General features: G+C 42.7%; 1 protein-coding gene across 3 annotated transcripts in view; it reads right to left on the minus strand.

The window, feature by feature from the left end:
• Positions 1-17,877, minus strand: part of VTI1A (vesicle transport through interaction with t-SNAREs 1A) — a 388,014-nt gene that overhangs the window by 367,155 nt on the left and 2,982 nt on the right. For all 3 annotated transcript variants that reach the window (XM_062213886.1, XM_062213885.1, XM_062213887.1), the window contains exons 2-3: positions 12,146-12,204; positions 6,249-6,359 (exon numbers count right to left, since the gene is read on the minus strand). In XM_062213886.1, the coding sequence (XP_062069870.1) occupies positions 6,249-6,359; positions 12,146-12,204 (170 nt within the window). The remainder of the gene's footprint in view (positions 1-6,248; positions 6,360-12,145; positions 12,205-17,877) is intronic.

Raw genomic sequence — 17,877 nt, forward strand, 5'->3', positions numbered from 1 at the left:
CATTAGCAGAGAGCTGAATCAGAAGTGCAACAGCCAGGACCAGAGTCAGTGCCCATAAGGGATACCAGCACTGTGGATGGTGGCTTTACCCATTACACCACAGCGTCGGCTTCAGCTCCTTCTTTTTGTAATTCAATATTTCTAGGTATGGTGCATCAATACCAGAAAGTTATCAAACATCTTTAAGGAGATATCCTCAGCCTTTTAAAAATATATATATAAAGTAGAAATAAGAGGGGCCGGCACCGTGGCACAGTAGTTTAATCCTCCGCGTGTGGCGCCAGCATCCCATATGGGCACTGGTTTTAGTCCTGGCTGCTCCTCTTCCAATCCAGCTCTCTGTTGCAGCCTGGGAAAGCAGTAGAAGAGGGCCAAAGTCCTTGGGCCATGGGAGACCATGGAAGAAGCACCTGGCTCCTGGCTTTGGATCAGCACAGCTCTGGGTGTTGTAGCCACTTGGGGAGTGAACCAATGGAAGGAAGACCTTTCTCTCTGCTTCCCCCTCTCACTTTCTTTTCTTTTCTTTTCTTTTTTTTTTTTTTTTTTTTTTTTTGACAGGCAGAGTGGATAGTGAGAGAGAGAGAGACGGAGAGAAAGGTCTTCCTTTTTGCCGCTGGTTCACCCTCCAATGGCCACTGCGCCGGCGCATCGTGCTGATCCGAAGGCAGGAGCCAGGTGCTTCTCCTGGTCTCCCATGCGGGTGCAGGGCCCAAGGACTTGGGCCATCCTCCACTGCCTTCCCGGGCCATAGCAGAGAGCTGGCCTGGAAGAGGGGCAACCGGGATAGAATCCGGCACCCCGACCGGGACTAGAACCTGGTGTGCCAGCGCCGCAAGGCGGAGGATTAGCCTGTTAAGCCACGGCACTGGCCTCCCTCTCACTTTCTGTAACTCTGCGTCTCAAATAAATAAATAAAAATCTTAAAAAAAAAAAAAAAGGAAAAGAAAATAGAATTAAGTAAATAGTGTGTAAATATTTTACACACCCCTTAACTACATACATCTCACATCTTCTCTCACAAAAAACACTGGAGGGAAAACAGCTTCTACCTCTCTGCTGATGGCTGTATTCTCATTTATTCACTTTGTTTTCTTTTACAGCATTTATTACTACCTGCAAATATCTATCTATATTTATTTACTATATTCCCCACTAGATATTTTCCCAACAAAATTCATGTATTTTTAATTTTTAATTTATTTTTATTTGAAAGGCAGAGAGACATACACACAGAGAGGGATCTTCCACATGCTGGTCCACTAACCTAAATGCCTGCAACAGCTGGAGCTGCCAGTCCCAAGCCAGGAGCCTGAGATTCAACTGGGGCACTTGCTTGAGTGGCAGGGACCTAAGTACCTGGACCATCATCTGCTGCCACCAAGGGAATGCATTAACAGGAAGCAAGAACTGGGAGTAGAACTGGGACTCAACGCAGTCACTCCAATATGGGATGAGGCTACCCTAAGTGATCTTCATAACAGCTGCAGCAAATGCCCACCGTCATCCCAGGAGAATTTAAATCCCAGGAGAACAAGAATTTCATCTTGCTTGCTGCTGTACTAAAGCACTGAGGACAGTGCTGGGTGCACGTTAAGACTCAAGCCCGTGAAATCCATAAACAACCTAAGGCTCTTGGCTCTATCGTGTGTAAATGAGGAGAGTAGTTTACATGAACTGTGTTTACCTTTCTACAATGAAATAAAGTACATGTTAAAGGACTTTACAAAGTGCAAATTGCTATATGATAGAAGAAGTGGTGGTGGGGAAAGATGTTTCCTGTCATATCTGGAAGAAAGCAATGGGAGCAAATACACAAATACACACATGAATCATTAATGATATGTAAAGAATGAATGTTTAGTTCCTAGTCGTTGGTTCCATTTCTCATTCGGGAATAAACAGCTGAGAAAGGAATACTTACCAAGAATATAATTTGCAAATACCTAAAGAATTCCACCCAATATTGGATGCTTGGAGAAACAAAAGACTAAATTGAGACACCTGAGTTAAGAGTATAAGAAGCCAGAGAAATAATTTAACTTCTGAAAACATTTTAAGAAGAAGAGGTTAAAACTAAACTCAGTCCTGGGATGAACTGTGTCCCCCTCGAATCTGGGTGCTGACATCCTAACACCCAGTGCTGAGGCTGTGACTGCAAGGTTAACTCAGTGTGACTGACATCCTCACTAGAAAAGAAAATTAGGGCACACACATGTACTGAAGAACGGGGACAAGCCATCTACAAACCACGGAGAGAGAGGAATCAACCTTTCCAACACCTTGATCTCTGAGGTACAGCCTCCAGAATTGAGAAAACAGTTTCTGTTGTGTGAGAACCCAGTTTGAGGTACTTTGTCATGGCAGCGCCAGCAAACGAATACACTCAGTTTTTCTAGAACCCATGAGGAAAATCTCTGGGAAAGAGTTCCACAAAAAATGAGGTAAGCAAACTAAAATAATCCTTAGAAGTAGTCTATTTTACCTTCACCACTTGCCGTGAATATTAACTTCAGTTAGAATGTCCTAACTATAAACTTGAGTTGACAAACTCTTAACCCGGTTTTCTCACCATTTCTCATATTCTTGCAGAGAGAAGCCACCCTCTCACAAGCAGTTGGAAAAGGCTTAATCCAGTGCACAGCACAGAAGCTAGGCATGTCTATTTATTTTCTGAATTTTAAGTGCATCATGGATTCCATGTTTTTAAAGTTAATACCAGTAGAGATTAAATGACAATCATATCAGAGGGACAGATGAAGTCCATCCCAACTTCTCAGATAAATATCCATTAAATTATCAAACAAACAAGCATAGCAGCACAGCATTCCTGACTTTCCTTATGGATCTGGATCCTAGATTCAGGAGACCTATGTGCCAGCACATAATTTCTGTGGCTCCCAGGCAAGGCTCAGGTCTTTCTTCAACTATACCTTTTTTTGGGGGAGGAAGTATATGAAATTCAATTCATTGACTGAAATCCTAGTTTGCTACACCAGCCTATCTGGAACACTTCTTTATTCTTTATGATTAGCAGTGTTTCTAAAATATTTTCTATCTGTACCTTTTATTTTTAATTATGGTAAAATACATTTAGCATCAAAATTGCTATCTTAACCATTTGAAATTTTTTAAATTTATTTTTTAATTTGAAAGGCAGAAAGAGATATCCAGAGACAGAGAGAAAGCTCCCATTCACCAGTTAACTCCTCAAATGCCTGCAACAGATAGACATGGGCCAGGTTTAAGCCAGAACTGGACTCTCAATCAAGGTCTCCCACGTGGGCAGAAGGGACCCAACTACTTGAGCCATCACCTGCTGCCTCCCAGGGTACACATTATTTTTTTAATTGCATTTCCTCTCTAGGTTTTTTTTTTTTTTTTAAGGATTTATTTATTTATTTGGAAGGCAGAGTTACAGAGAGGCAGAGGCCAAGGCAGGCAGAGAGCGAGAGGTCTTCCATCTGCTGCTTCACTCTCCAAATGGCCTCAATGGCTGAAGCTGGGCTGATCTGAAGACAGGAGCCTAGAGCTTTTTTTGAGTCTCCTGTTTGTGTGCAAGGGCCCAAGGACTTGGGCCATCTTCTGCTGCTTTCTCAGACACATTAGCAGGGAGTTTGATCAGAAGTGAAGCAGCTGGGACTTGAACCAGCGCCCAAATGGGATGCGGCAATGGCTTTACCTGCTAAACCACAGCGCCAGATACTCCCAGGGTACACACTAGCAGGAACCTGGAATCAGAAACAGGGCTGGACCTCAAACCCTGGGCCCGCAATAAGCTATGCAGGCATCTAAAATAGCCTCAAGTGCTGTATCAAATGCCTGCCCTTTAGCCATTCTTTTTTTTTTTTTCTTTTTTTTTTTTAATTTATTTGACAGGTAGAGTTACAGACAGTGAGAGAGAGAGAGAGACAGAGAAAAAAGGTCTTCCTTCCTTCTATTGGTTCACCCCCCAAATGGCCGGAGTTGCGTCGATCCAAAGCCAAGAGCCAGGTGCTTCTTCCTGGTCTCCCACACGGGTGCAGGGGCACAAGGACTTGGGCCATCCTCCACTGCTATCCTGGGCCACAGCAGAGAGCTGGACTGGAAGAGGAGCAACCGCCTCTAGAACTCGGTGCCCATATGGGATGCCAGAGCCACAGGCGGAGGATTAACCAAGTGAGCCACAACACAGGCCCCAATATATTCATATTATTATGCAAACCAATCTACAGAACCATTTCATCTTTTTTTTTTTTTAAAGATTTATTTATTTATTTGAAAGTCAGAGTTCACAGAGAGAGGAGAAGCAGAGAGAGAGAGAGAGGGATCTTCCATCACTATCCTCAAATGCCTTCCCAAACCATAGCAGAGAGCTGGATCAGAAGTGGAGCAGCTGGGTCTTGAACCGGTACCCATATGGGATGCCGGCACTTCAGGCCAGGGCGTTAACCCTCTGCGGCACAGCACCGGCCCCACCATTCCATCTTATAAAACGAAAGCTCTATACTCATTAAATAACAACTGCCCATTACACCCTGGCAACCACCACTTTACTTTTTGTTTTTATGAATTCAACTGCTTTAAACACCCCACATGTGTGTCTGTAGAGTTATAAATTATTTGTTTTGGGAACTGGCCTATTTCATCTAGCATAATATCCTCAACGTCCATTCTATGGCATGTATTAGAACTTCCTTCCTTTTGAATACTAAAAAAATCCCATTGTGTGTATATGCATTTCCTTTATACATTCACCCACCAATGGATTCCTGGGGAGCATCTACCTCTTTGCCACTGTGAAAATGTTCCTATAAAAATGAGTGTGTATGGGCCAGCACTATGGCATAGCAGGTAAAGCTGCTGCCTCTGATGCCAGCATCCCTTTTGGGTGCTGGTTCGAGTCCTGGTGGCTCCACTTTCGATCCACCTCTGCTATGACCTGGGAAAGCAGTAGAAGATGGCCCAACTGCTTGGGCCTCTGCACCAGCATGGGAGACCCGGAAGAAAGTCCTGGCTCCTGGCTGTGGATCAGCCCAGCTCTGGTTGTTGCAGCCATTTGGGGAGTGAACCGGAGGATGGAAGACCTCTCTCTCTCTCTCTCTCTCTCTCTGCCTCAGCCTCTCTCTGTAACTCTGCCTCTCAAACAAATAAATAATCTTAAAAAAAAAAAAAGGAAGAAATGAGTGTGCAAATATCTCTGAGACTCTGCTTTTAATTCTTATGGACCTCTACAACAAGTGTAATTGCTCATTTGTATCTTTTCTGCTCCTGTTAATTTCTAATTACTTATAATTTAATGGGATGCCTTTAAATTTATAGTCTTTTTTTTTTTTTAAGATCTTATTTATTTATTTGACAGGTATAGTTACAGACAGTGAGAGAGAGAGACAGAGAGAAAGGTCTTCCTTCCGTTGGTTCACTCTCCAAATGGCCGCAACCACCGGAGCTGCGCTGATCCGAAGCCAGGAGCCAGGTACTTCTTCCTGGTCTCCATGCGGGTGAAGGACCCAAGGGCTTGGGCCATCCTCCACTGCCTTCCCAGGCCACAGCAGAGAGCGGGACTGAAAGAGGAGCAACCGGGACTAGAACCGGCGCCTATGGGGAATGCCAGCACCACAGGCGGAGAATTAACCTAGTGTGCCACGGTGCTGGCCCCAAATTTATAGTCTTAAATTCACTATCAAGAGGGTAGAAGAGAAAGCCAGGTAGACAGCAAAAGAAAGCTAAATATCCTCATGGGGACATCAAAATAAAGGATCATTTTTATAAATTATTATTGAACATAGCTTAGTTACTTTTGGGGGGGGGGGAATGAAGGGTATAATAGATGTTCTTAAGACTCTAATAAAGCCTGAAGATTATCCCAGAAAAAAATGCATGTAGAAAGGTGCACCAGAAGTACCAATACTTTCAGAAGATTTGGAGCCTCTGAAGTCCATCCTTATAGCCTGCATCTTAAAGGCTACATACTCAGTAAGGCCAGAAACTGAGTTTTGAATTCTACTAGAAGCTAAATACCAAAAAAGACTATCCAGACTCAAAGAACTGTATGATCTGGATCTATTTGTGAGTCATTAACTTGATACACTCTCAATTCCATCATTAGCTATCTAGATCTAAGAGTTCTAACTCATAAATAATGAAAGTTGAACTTTGTCTTTTATAAGAATCCCCAAAAACTATGCATTTAATGCTGATACAGAGGAAACAAACAAAATGTGAAAATGCAGTCTAAAAATCAGCACATGTAACAGTGGAATTTGACTCACAAAATCTGTTTCGAGTTTTCCCATTTCTTGCTTGTAGCTTCTCATTCTGTTGCTGTACATTCCTCGACTTTGGGGTGGTATCTCTCGAACTTCCAAGTCCATCTGTTCAAGCTAGGAGGAGGAGAGAAAAACATGCTTTAAACCAAACCATATGCTTGCTCTGGACTCCAAGTTTAGAGCTGAAAGAATTTAATTTCAAATAATCATTTTAAAGTTGAGGAACCAGGCCCATGGTGCTGAATGCCCATAATCAAATAACACTGTAAGTACTTTTGTGCTTAATTTTTTTTTTTTTAGTTCAATAGTTACTGAGTTCTTGCCAACTGACACTCAGAGTGCCAACGTGTTTGTTAAGAATTTCTTTTAAAACATATGGATTGATCCAAACATTGTTAATGCTTTTATTTCAATATCCTTAGAATAGCCTATCATTCAGTGGCAACTGGTCTGGTCTTTTGACCATGAACCTCCACAATTATGGAAGATAAATCCAATCATTACTTCCTGTGGCTAATCCGTAAAACATCAACCCAGCCTCACTCGGTGAAATTTCTTCTGGAAAAGTCTTTTCTGATGAGGAAAATCACATACCAGCCAACACGTGATCTCAACCTCCAGGCTAACCCCTTATACTTTGTAAGCATGTTGATAGAACTGTAATGGGATGAATTACACAAAGTGCACTGAAAACACAGCAGGACGCTTTGTAATGGGCAGTTACCATGTGGAAGTGCGGAAGTTCCACAATGGTTCAGAGCATGGTCTTTAGAATCAGAGTATGTTCTCACCATAAGCTCTGCTATTTGCTAGTCATGGAAACTTGGGGGAGATTTCTTAACACCTCCGTGCCTTATTTTCATCATTTCTAAAAATATCTGTCCTTGGGCAGCTGTGAAGATTAAATGAGATAATTCCTCATAATGTGCTTAGAACACTGTCTTATGTGGTGATTGCTAGGTTAAAGTTAACTATAATAAAGATGATTACTGGTGATGAAGACAAAATACAGCAAGCACTATCAAAGGAACCAGAAGTAACTTTGCTTGTACTTGACCCAAAAAAGTAAAAATAACAAATCAACCCAGGCAAATCAATTATTTAAAGCATTATCTGAAATCACCCTACAAGGTGAATAAGATCATCCAGACAAGTAATTAACAAAAGTACACGTGGGGGTCAGTGTTGTGGCACAGTGGGCTAACCCAGTGCTTGCAATGTCAGAATCTCACGTAGTGTTGGTTTGAGTCCCGGATACTCTGCTTCTGATTCAGATCCTCCCTAATTTGCCAGGGAAGGCAGGAGAAGATGGCTCAAGTGCATGGGCCCCTGCCACCCATGTGGGGGACTAGGATGGAGTTCTTAGCTCCTGGCTTCAGCCTGGCCCTGCTCCAGTTGTTGCATCCATTTGGGAAGTGAACCAGTGGGTAGAAGATCTCTTTCCATCTCTGTTTCTCTCTCTTTCTGTTACTCTTCCAAATAAATAAATAAATCTTTTTTAAAAAAGTACAAGTAACTACATATTTGTTTATGGCATTTTACAAAGATAGCTAAAACCAAACTAAAAGTAGGTAAGAAAGAACAAGGAAACACAACAATGAAATCAGTAAAAAGGCTAACATGTACTCGTTTTGTTGTCACAACTCTAACATGGCAATGCTGAGTGAAAAACATGATAATTACAATACATGCGGAGTCCAGGAGATTAATGCAAACCAGTTGTTCAACAAAAACACAACTAACTCTAATAATCTAATCAAAACCAAGGTTTTTGTTTTTGTTTTTTTTTCTCTCAAGGTCTCCATTAAAAGTATGGAAAATAATGACATGAACATGTGTTTGTTTACCAAGGATGTCTTCAGATTAACATACATCAGCTTTCTTTTGTTGAACAAACAGAAACACACATCTTGGACAAAGCCCATTAGTAATAAGGAAAGGTAACTCTAAGTTCCAGGACAGTACAGCTATGCTCTATATTTTTTGGATAGTAAAACCTTGGTTTATCAGAAAAGCCGTTTTCTCACATCAGGCAAACAGAGCATCTCCAGAAGGCAAGAAACCTGAACACAGAGATTTTGATGGCAAAAAAGCTGCTTGCCATGAATTTGACTCATGATCCAAAGAATCGATCAGTTGTACTAATTTTTCTTAAGACTTATTTTATTTATTTATTTGAAAGAATTACAGAGAGAGGGAGAGAGGTCTTCCATCCGCTGGTTCACTCCCCAGATGGTCACAACGGCCAGAGCTGGGCCAATCTGAAACCAGGAGCCAGGAGCTTCTTCTGGGTCCCCCATGTGGATGCAGGGGCCCAAGGACTCAGGCCATCTTCTACTGCTTTCCCAGGCACATTAGCAGAGAGCTGGATGGGAAGAGGAGCAGCGGGGACTCGAACCAGCATCCATATGGGATGCTGGCACTGCAGGCTGGGGCTTTAACCTGCTGACCACAGCACCAGGTTTGACCAGTTGTACTCTGCCAAACAGAAGTGGCCTGGTTGGTGCTATGGAATGAAAAAATTCAGTCCTTTTACCTGAAGGTGAGGAAGCAGTTGAATATAAAAAGAAAGTAAGGAGAAAAGCACTAGAGAAAAGAAACTTTCCAAAGGCAGGCAAACACTAGAAGCTGTGATAGCAGCCAGCAGAGGTCAGAAGTAGACCTTATGGGGTATGGAGAACATCACATATTCTGATGGCTGGGAAAGAAGTAGTGACAGAGCAGACAGAACAGCCACTCTGTAGCTCCATTGCTAGCCTTTGAAAACATACAGGCAACGTTTACTGAGCAGTGGGTATAACGGCCACCTAACCTTGAGTACCCCCGAAAGCTGCAGCCCCTTTTGTATTTCTATTAATACTGAATCTCAGCCAAAGAAAGCCGGGAAAGCTCCAGTCTCCAGCTGTCCTCTAGAGCCTGTTTGTAGAGATTGATAATATTTTTAGCCGACTGAAGAGCTGAAGGTTTGGGGCTGGCGCTGTGGTGTAGTGGGTAAAGCCACTGCCTGCAGTACTGGCATCCTATATGGGCACTGGTTCAAGTCCCAGCTGCTCCACTTCTGATCCAGCTCTCTGCTGTGGCCTGGGAAAGCAGTAGAAGATGGCCCAAGTCCTTGGGCCCCTGCACCCGCGTGGGAGACCCAGAAGAAGCTCCTGGTTCCTAGCTTCGGATTGGCACAGCACTGGCTGTTGCAGCCATCTGGGAAGTGAACCAGTGGATGGAAGCCCTCCATTTCTCTCTTCCTCTCTGCCTCTGCCTCTCTGAGACTCTGCCTTTCAAATAAATAAATCTTTAAAAAAAGAGTTGAAAGTTCTAGTAAAACAGTTAATCAAAAAGATCTCCACTTCCAACTTCAAACTTACTGAAACAAGTAATATCAGTTAACAAAAGCACATTTGAGGGGCCAGCATTGTGGCATACTGAGTAAAGCCACCACCTGCAGTGCCGGCATCCCATTTGGGCACTGGTTTGAATCCTGGCCGCTCCACTTCCAATCCATCTCCCTACTGGTATACCTGGGAAAGCAGCAGAAGATGGCCCAGGTCCTTGAGTCCCTGTACCCACATGAGAGACCTGGCTCCTGGCTTTGGACTGGCCCAGTCCCAGCCATTACAGCCATTTAGGGAGTGAAGCAGTGGATCGAAGACCCCTGTCTGTCTGTCTGTCTGTCTCTTTCTCTCTCTCTATAACTCTACCTTTCAAATCAATAAAAAGCCAATCAAGCAAAAACCGAAACTTTGAGGAACTGTCCAAAGTATATCAGTAAGTACTGCTGAGAGGGTACCATGTAGCACCCTTCAGTATTTAGAAAAGAAATCACTCATTAGGACCACAACACACAGTAACAAGTTGAATCACACTTGCAATAGTTGGTTTTTAAAACTAAAAATTGAGGGGCTAGTGCTGTGGCACAGCAAGTTAAAGCCTCAGCCTGCAGTACCAGCATCCCATGTGGGGGCGGATCCGAGTCCCAGCTGCTCTACTTCTGATCCAGCTCTCTACTATGGCCTGGGAAAGCAGTAGAGGATGGCTCAAGTCCTTGGGCCCCTGCACCAGCGTGGGGGACCAGGAGGAGGCCCCTGGCTCCTAGCTTCAGATTAGCTCAGCTCTGGCTGTTGCAGTCATTTGGGGAGTGAACCAGCGGATGGAAGACCTCTCTCTGGCTCTCCTTCTCCCTATAACTTTGTCTTTTCTCTCTCCCTGTAACTCTGCTTTTCAAGTAAATAAGATTTATTTATTTATTTGAAAGGCAGAGTTACAGGGAGAGAGAGAGAGAGAGACAGACAGACAGACAGACAGAGTCTTCCATCCACTGATTCACCCCCAAGATGAGTGCAATGGCCAGAGTTGCACCAATCTGAAGCCAGGAGCCAAGAACTTCTTCTGGGTCTCCCACGCGGGTGCAGGAGCCCAAGGACTTGGGCTATCTTCCACTGCTTTCCCAGACCATAGCAGAGAACTGGATTGGAAGTGGAGTAGCCGGGATTTGAACTGGTACCCATATGGGATGCCAGCACTGCAGGCGGCAGCTTTACCCACTATGTCATAGCGCCAGCCCCAAATAAATCTTAAAAAAAAACAAAAACAAAAAAAAACTAAAAATTGAGACAATATTTTAATACCTCTTTACCCCCTGACTCACAGATTTATTTCCATGAAAATTAGTGGATATCCATGGCTCTGGATTTAGCCTTTGTAGGTACCAGTCCTTAGTGCACCACCTAACAAGGTGTGTGACCTCAGGCATGTTATTTAATCTGTCCATGCCCAGTTTCCGTATCTATGGAACAAAGGTATTAAGAATCACTCCAACATGGTTCTCTCGTCCGCCAAGGCATCTTGCTTGATGTGTCAAGAATGCAAGTCCTGATCACTCAGTCCAGGCAATTTTTAGGCCATTTTTAGGAGCCATGATTGCAGAGAGCAACTTTGAATATGGAAATAACATGTCTGCCCTCTTTAACAAGCAGGCTTGCTTCCATGCTACTAAAAAGTGGCACATTTCCCAGGATAGCGCTCCTTCCCGATATGGTATTCCACTGCTTGTGTAGACACACATCCAGGCCCACTTGTGTCACCTGGGGTCCCAGGAACTGATAGAACCAGGCTGATTCTCTTGCAGCTGCTTTTAGTAAGTCTTTGATCTCTGATCTAGGAGCATCATGTCTTCTCTAAGCATCCATGAAACTGGTGCACTCACCTAACTTCTAAGTAGAGGAAAATTTCAGACACATCAGGGTTTTTGACAAATAGTACTTATCTCATAGGGTTTTTGAGAAAATTATATATTACAAAGCAAGTAATATGTTTATACTTTTTTAAAAAATAAGATTTACTTATTAAAGGCAGAGTGAGAGAGAGACCTTCCCTCCACTGGTTTACTCCCCAGATGGCCACAAACAGCCAGGGCTGGTCCAGGCTGAAGCTAGAAGCCTGGAACTCCATCTGGATCTCCCAAATAGGCAGCAGGAACTCAAGCATTTTGGCCATCTTCTACTGCTTTCCCAGGTGCATTAGCAGGGAGCTGGATTGGAAGCGGAGCCACAGGAACTCAAACCAAGGTTCTGATAAGGGATGCTAGCATGCCAGGCAGCAGTTTAACCCACCATGCCACAATGCCAGCCATGCAAGCAATACGCTTAATGCAGGGTCTAGTAGCCAGCATTCCTTTATCAAAAAAGTATTATGAAAGACTAACATTGAGGGGTAGATATTAAATGAACCACCTATACTAAAAGGAATAAAATCCCAAGAAACCATTAAATTCTGTGATGAATTCTCAATTATAAAATGCTAATCAGTAATGTTTCATACTCCCACAGCATGTGAAACAGACAGGAAGGCATCTGCTTAAAGGGCTCTGGTTGTGTATTAAAATACATTAGCAAGTCTGGACATACCAGTTCCTTCGCTTCTTCGAGCTGCTTCTCCACATTTGCAACCATCTGTTTCTTCTCATCTGAAATAAACAATAGCATCATCGATAAACTGCTAAGGATACAAATAAATTTAATATTCAAAAGGTTTATTTTTATGTACTTTTCTCCCTCTGGTCAATCAGATTAGAGAATACAAGGCAAATGAGTGTATCATTCTTTGGTATGTTAGAAACTAAGCTGTTGGTTTTAGCCTATCTAGAATTATAATTCTAAGGAGCACTAATCGTTAAATGATACCAAACATTTTTAACAAAGACTTAAATAATTTTGTTCTTTAGGAAAAACCATGTCAACACAGCAGGGGGTAGGGGAGGAGTTGTAGGGGGAGGTAGATGTGAGGAGAAAAGTCAAAGTTTGGATAAGAAGGTCTTTTTTGGTCTAGCACTGTGGCGTAGTGGATAGAAGCTGCAGCCTGCAGTACAGGCACCCCCATATGGGCACTGGTTAGAGTCCTGGCTACTCCACTTCTGATCCAGCTCTCTGCTGTAACCTAGGAAAGCAGTAGAAGATGGCCCAAGTCCTCAGGACACTGCAATTCGAGTGGGAGGCCTGGTCCTGGAAGCTCCTGGCTCCTGGCTTAGGATCAGCCTAGCTTTGGCCGTTGCTGCCGTTTGGGGAGTGAACCAGTGGATGGAACACCTCTCTCTCTCTCTCTCTCTCTCTCTCTCTGCCTCTGTCTTTCTGTAACTTTGCCTTTCAAATAAATAAATAAATCTTTAAAAAGAAAGAAAGACTTTTTCTCTCTCCTAGTGATGAGCACAGCAGTCTAGAAGCTGCTGGCATCCATTAGTCTAGCTCTAAGGTGAAAGCAAGCTTTCAGTGGTTAAAACGAACACAACATTGGGAAAGAAACAAAGTAGAATGAGAGCTACAGTTAATTAGTTCCCAGTTCTAAATAACTGAAAAGTTTTCCTTGATTTTATCACAGTTTGGTTTTTCCTGTATTTAAAAATTCTTTTCTTTTCCTTTTTTTAACATTTGATTTATGTCACATTGAACCAAGTGAGACTCACAATAAGACACGAAACTTGAAATTAGCACAGCACCTTTTAGTTGAGCAGCACTTCAGAAGGTTAGTCAATCCTAAGTGGGGAATACTTAGGAGAACTTATTTTACTAGAATGCAATTATATTTTGCTAATCCCAATCCCTCCACTTCATTATTCTCAAATCTGGAGAGGATGGCTGTCACCTAAAATGTTTTGTGTATACTCTAAATATGTTTCCTTAAGAAAAACATACATTTGGAATTTGAACTCAGCTTAATTTTCCCTCTTTGAAAAAGTTAAATCTGCATATAGCCAGATTAAAAATTTAATATGTGCCTAAATTTATTTGCTTCTGTAACATCACAGTCCTAATATCCCCATCAGAGAACAGCACAAGATTTTTGTAATAGAGCAGAAAACAAAATAAGACAAGCCCATCCCAGATTAGGAGTGAGACTACGTATTTACACATCAGAAAGAACATCTTGTTAAGGAAATCCAACCCTTGGACAGACTAACAAGCATCAATTTTCCTTACTGACAAAACGAAGCAAAGAAAGCTGCCTCCCTTTATAGGACCCTAAAAATTGGTGTCCTATAGAGAGAGACCCCCAGATGCACGAATTCCACTCCAATCGATGCAAAGAGCATGAGGAAGTTTATTACATCTGCGCAGATGGGCCGTCTCTAAGCACAACAACACCCTCGGGTGCAGTGCGAAGAGAGGCCCCGATCATCAATCGCACAGAGTATTTAAGGCTTAAAACCACAACATTAGCATATTTCCACAGCATGACAAAAGATCACAAGGTAAAGGGTTTTTCCAGGGTAAAGGAACAAAGTACTTGAGCAAGCACAAATACGGGGTCATTAGGACATAGGGTGGGTACATTTTCGATCAACTTCTGCTTTTATGGTTCCCAAAAACTTAACATAGCTCCTAAACTAATTATCACATGCTACAGGTTCAACTAAGTTCAATCATCTCACAAAAAGCATCTAGCAAGCTCAGCCATTTTGCACAGAAGCAAAACAGTATGCAGTTAGCTCAAGCAACTCCATTTTTACCCCAGCCTGCCTTATTCTCTCACCTTGACCGGCATTCTCTTTGCTACTAGTGTCCTTCTCCTTTCACCCACGTTACTCTCTTGAAAGCAAGGACGGATACTGTTTCCCTTCCTCTTCTCCACATCCACTCCCTAAAATGTAACTCCTGTCCCCACTATTCCACCACAAGGATTGCCACTAAGATTAATGACCTTCCCTTCGCTTGGCCCCACGTTAACTTGGTCCTGTAGCTTCTGACACTCTGCTCCACCCATCCCGTAACTTCCTCATCTCCTGGCTTCCATCACACCCCAATCTTGGGATTCTCCTGGAGATTCACTTTTGTCTCAGTAGCCTCTGCTCAGCATCCTCTTTTTCAGCTGATTTTTTAACTGCTGGTGTTCCTTGGAGTTCAGTCATTGCTTCTCTTATGATTATAACCTACGTTTTTGGGCAATTTCACCCACTTAACTCTCGTATTATGTATTTTTCATCCTAAACCTTTATCTCTGATCTTGATTGTATTTACAAATCAATCAACTTCTAATCCCAATGTTAATGCTCTTCTCCACCATAGCATTTAGCAGCAAAGTGACATCAGAAATCACCACCTCTTTGAAACCTTTTCTAATTCCCTTGCCCTAAAAAGAGTTATTTATCTTCTCTTACATAAAATAGCTTTTAAAAAGGAAATTTACTTATTTATTGAAAGGCAGGGTTACAGAGAAAGAAAAGGAGAGATGGAGATCTTCCATCTGCTGGTTCACTCTCCAAAAGGCCGAACGACAGGGGCTGGGCTGGGCCAAAGCCAGGAGCTTCCTCCAGGTCTCCCACATGGTGCAGGAGTGCAGGGGCCCAAGCACTAGGGCCATCCTCTGCTGCTTTCCCAGGGAGCTGGATTGGAAGTGGAGCAGCCAGGACTCCAACCAGCACCCATATGGGATGCTGGCACTGCAGATTGTGGCTTTAACCTGTTATGCCACAGTGCCGGCCTCACCTATAACTCTTATATAATTATGATGATTTCTCTCTCACACTAACAGATCTGACTAACTTTTCAGCTTGGGAGCTCCAGCAAGACAGGAACCAAGTTTTAATCACCTTTACAGTTCTAGAATTTAGTGATAAGTCTGGTGTATGTAATCAGTTCTCCCAAAATGATGGTAAATTGAATAAATAATGCAAGATTGTGGAAGCATTTGCAAAAGAAGCTGTGCTGCCAACCACCTTGGCTCCCAGTCCCCACGTCTGCCTTAAGGGCAACCCGGACTGCATAACTTGACTTCAGCAGTCAAGGCCTTCGATTTACAGACTCAACGAACCTTTCTGTTTTTCCAACTATGAGCTCCCCAGTATGTACTCCACACACTAAACAGACAGATTATTCATTATTATCTAAGCAAATCTCATTTCTGTACTTTCTCCAAACCCTTTTTAAACTACCACTTAGGGTTCTGTTACTTAAAGCAAGAGAACTGATTCTGGCCAACTTAAGATGAAGGAGGGCAGGGAGGAGGAGGAGAGGGAGAGAGAGACTAGGAATGTGATTTATTAGAATAACAAGAGGTGGTTCACTGAACCAAGGGAAAAATGAGTCACCAGGCCTGAGGAAAACAGTGTCAGGGCTGACTCAGACACCAAGGAGCAGGGACGTAATCATAGCCTCTGCAAAGGAGCCTGGAGCAGCTCCCAGTAGTTTCCCTTCTTGGGTCCTTCTGCTTGAAACTGTAGTTCTCTAATGGAAAATTGAGTGTTGTTATCAGATGTTAGAATGGAAGATGCTGTGCAGTATGAAATAACAGATATGCATTGTGCTTGCTTATTATAACCTCTTATAACATAGTCTCTCCCCATTTCTGCCTGTCCAAACCCCACCTATCCTTCCAGGTAGTCTTTTGAGACTGCATCTTCTCTTCTCTGGATTCCTAAAGCTCTCTGCTGTGCTGGAGGGGCCTAGAGGTCAATAGAAATTAGTCTACTATATTAGTCTACTATAATTTCCTCCTCGGCCTCATCTCCACTCCTTGAAGGCAGGGACACACCTTTGCCTCATGTGTATATTTAGCACCAAGAGCTGTACCTCGTGGGGACTTTCTAAGCACTTACTGAATAAATGGACCAGTCTTAGCACCCCACAACATACTTGTTACAGAGAAACTGAGAAAAAGAAAAATGATATCAATGGGACAAATAAATCCTCCTCTTGAAATGGTAAGTTTCTCTTTCAGAAATACCCTAAGATTGGGGTGGGAGAAACATAATACAAAGAAGTCATTTTCCCACACAATTCATTTCATGATGGCATTGTCAGACATAATGATGGAACCCAGGCATCTGTGATGGGCTCACTACAGCATTGTTCGCATTGTCAAGGATTTAAAAGATGAGCTTAAGGGTGTCATCTACCCAGAATGACATCTCCTTTATGAATGGCATGTGCCCAGGCAGCAGACCTGTTCACTAACAGCTATCATTATTGCACAGGAGGCTCTGTGTTTAACATTATGATAGCCCATCCTTAAAATAACACCCACAGAGATACAGACATAGGCACACATATGTTTACGTGTGCATATATATACATTATTGAAAGGGGAATACAACATAAATATTTAATTTTTTATGAGATGTAACTGGGCCACTGGTATCAGCTGAAGGTTTTCCCCATATGTTCAACTGGAAAAATTGGATCTTGCCCAGCAGCTCTTACGCTGACATGAGGTAGCCTGATTCCTAATGAGGTACAAACTCCTGAATTAGAACTCCAACTATCCCTTCAAATCTAACTCTCCAGGCCAATGGAAACAAAGTAATGCAAGTCACACATGCAAAGCTATATTTTCTAGTAGCCTATTTTTAAAAAGAAACAAGCAAATGAAATTAGTTCTAATGAGATTTTTAGTGTTGATAATATTTAACCCAATATATCAAAATATTAGCCACATTTCAAGTGTTCAGTAGCTGCTTGTAGATACTACAGCCCTAAAGCCACACATATTTGAAGCAAATCATAAGATTCATAAATAAAAGCAGTCTCTTCTAAGTTCCTTCACTACAACAACCTTGCAAAGCTAAGACATCATCATGGAACCATGTCCACGGCTTCTTCCATACCTGGTTATGTCTGGACAGCCTCCTAAACCTTCAGGGCTTGCATCCACCAAGACGCAAGCATTTCCTTCCAGAAAGGGCTCCTGTCTTGCCCCTCCAATCACCATTTTCATTCCTCTCCTGTGATTCCCTGCTTGACAGCCTCTGAGCTCAAAGTCCAATTCCAATTTTGTATCCAAAAGTCCTTTATCATTCACCTCCTTCCAAATGTAAATGATCAAAAAAAAAAAAAAAAATCCCTCACTCTAGTCTAGGCACATAAAGGAAGCCAACACTAACAGCAGCAGCAGAATCACAAAGGGCTACCTGATCGTACTTTCTCTGTGCAAGAACTGTGCCCATGTGTCACATGCTTTGTTTCACTAGTTTTTTTATAACATGATAAGACTCAAAATATTACTCTTCACCCCATTCCACAGATGGGTGCTGGGGGTGGGCTTAAGGAGGCCAGGCAATCTGCACATGATCATATATCTAGTAAGTAGTAACCCAGGGATTCTCAACAGATTGGATAGTGTGTCTGCATCTTAACCACTTTCCTATAAT

Source organism: Lepus europaeus, chromosome 17, assembly GCF_033115175.1.
Source record: "Lepus europaeus isolate LE1 chromosome 17, mLepTim1.pri, whole genome shotgun sequence".
Lineage (NCBI taxonomy): Eukaryota > Metazoa > Chordata > Mammalia > Lagomorpha > Leporidae > Lepus > Lepus europaeus.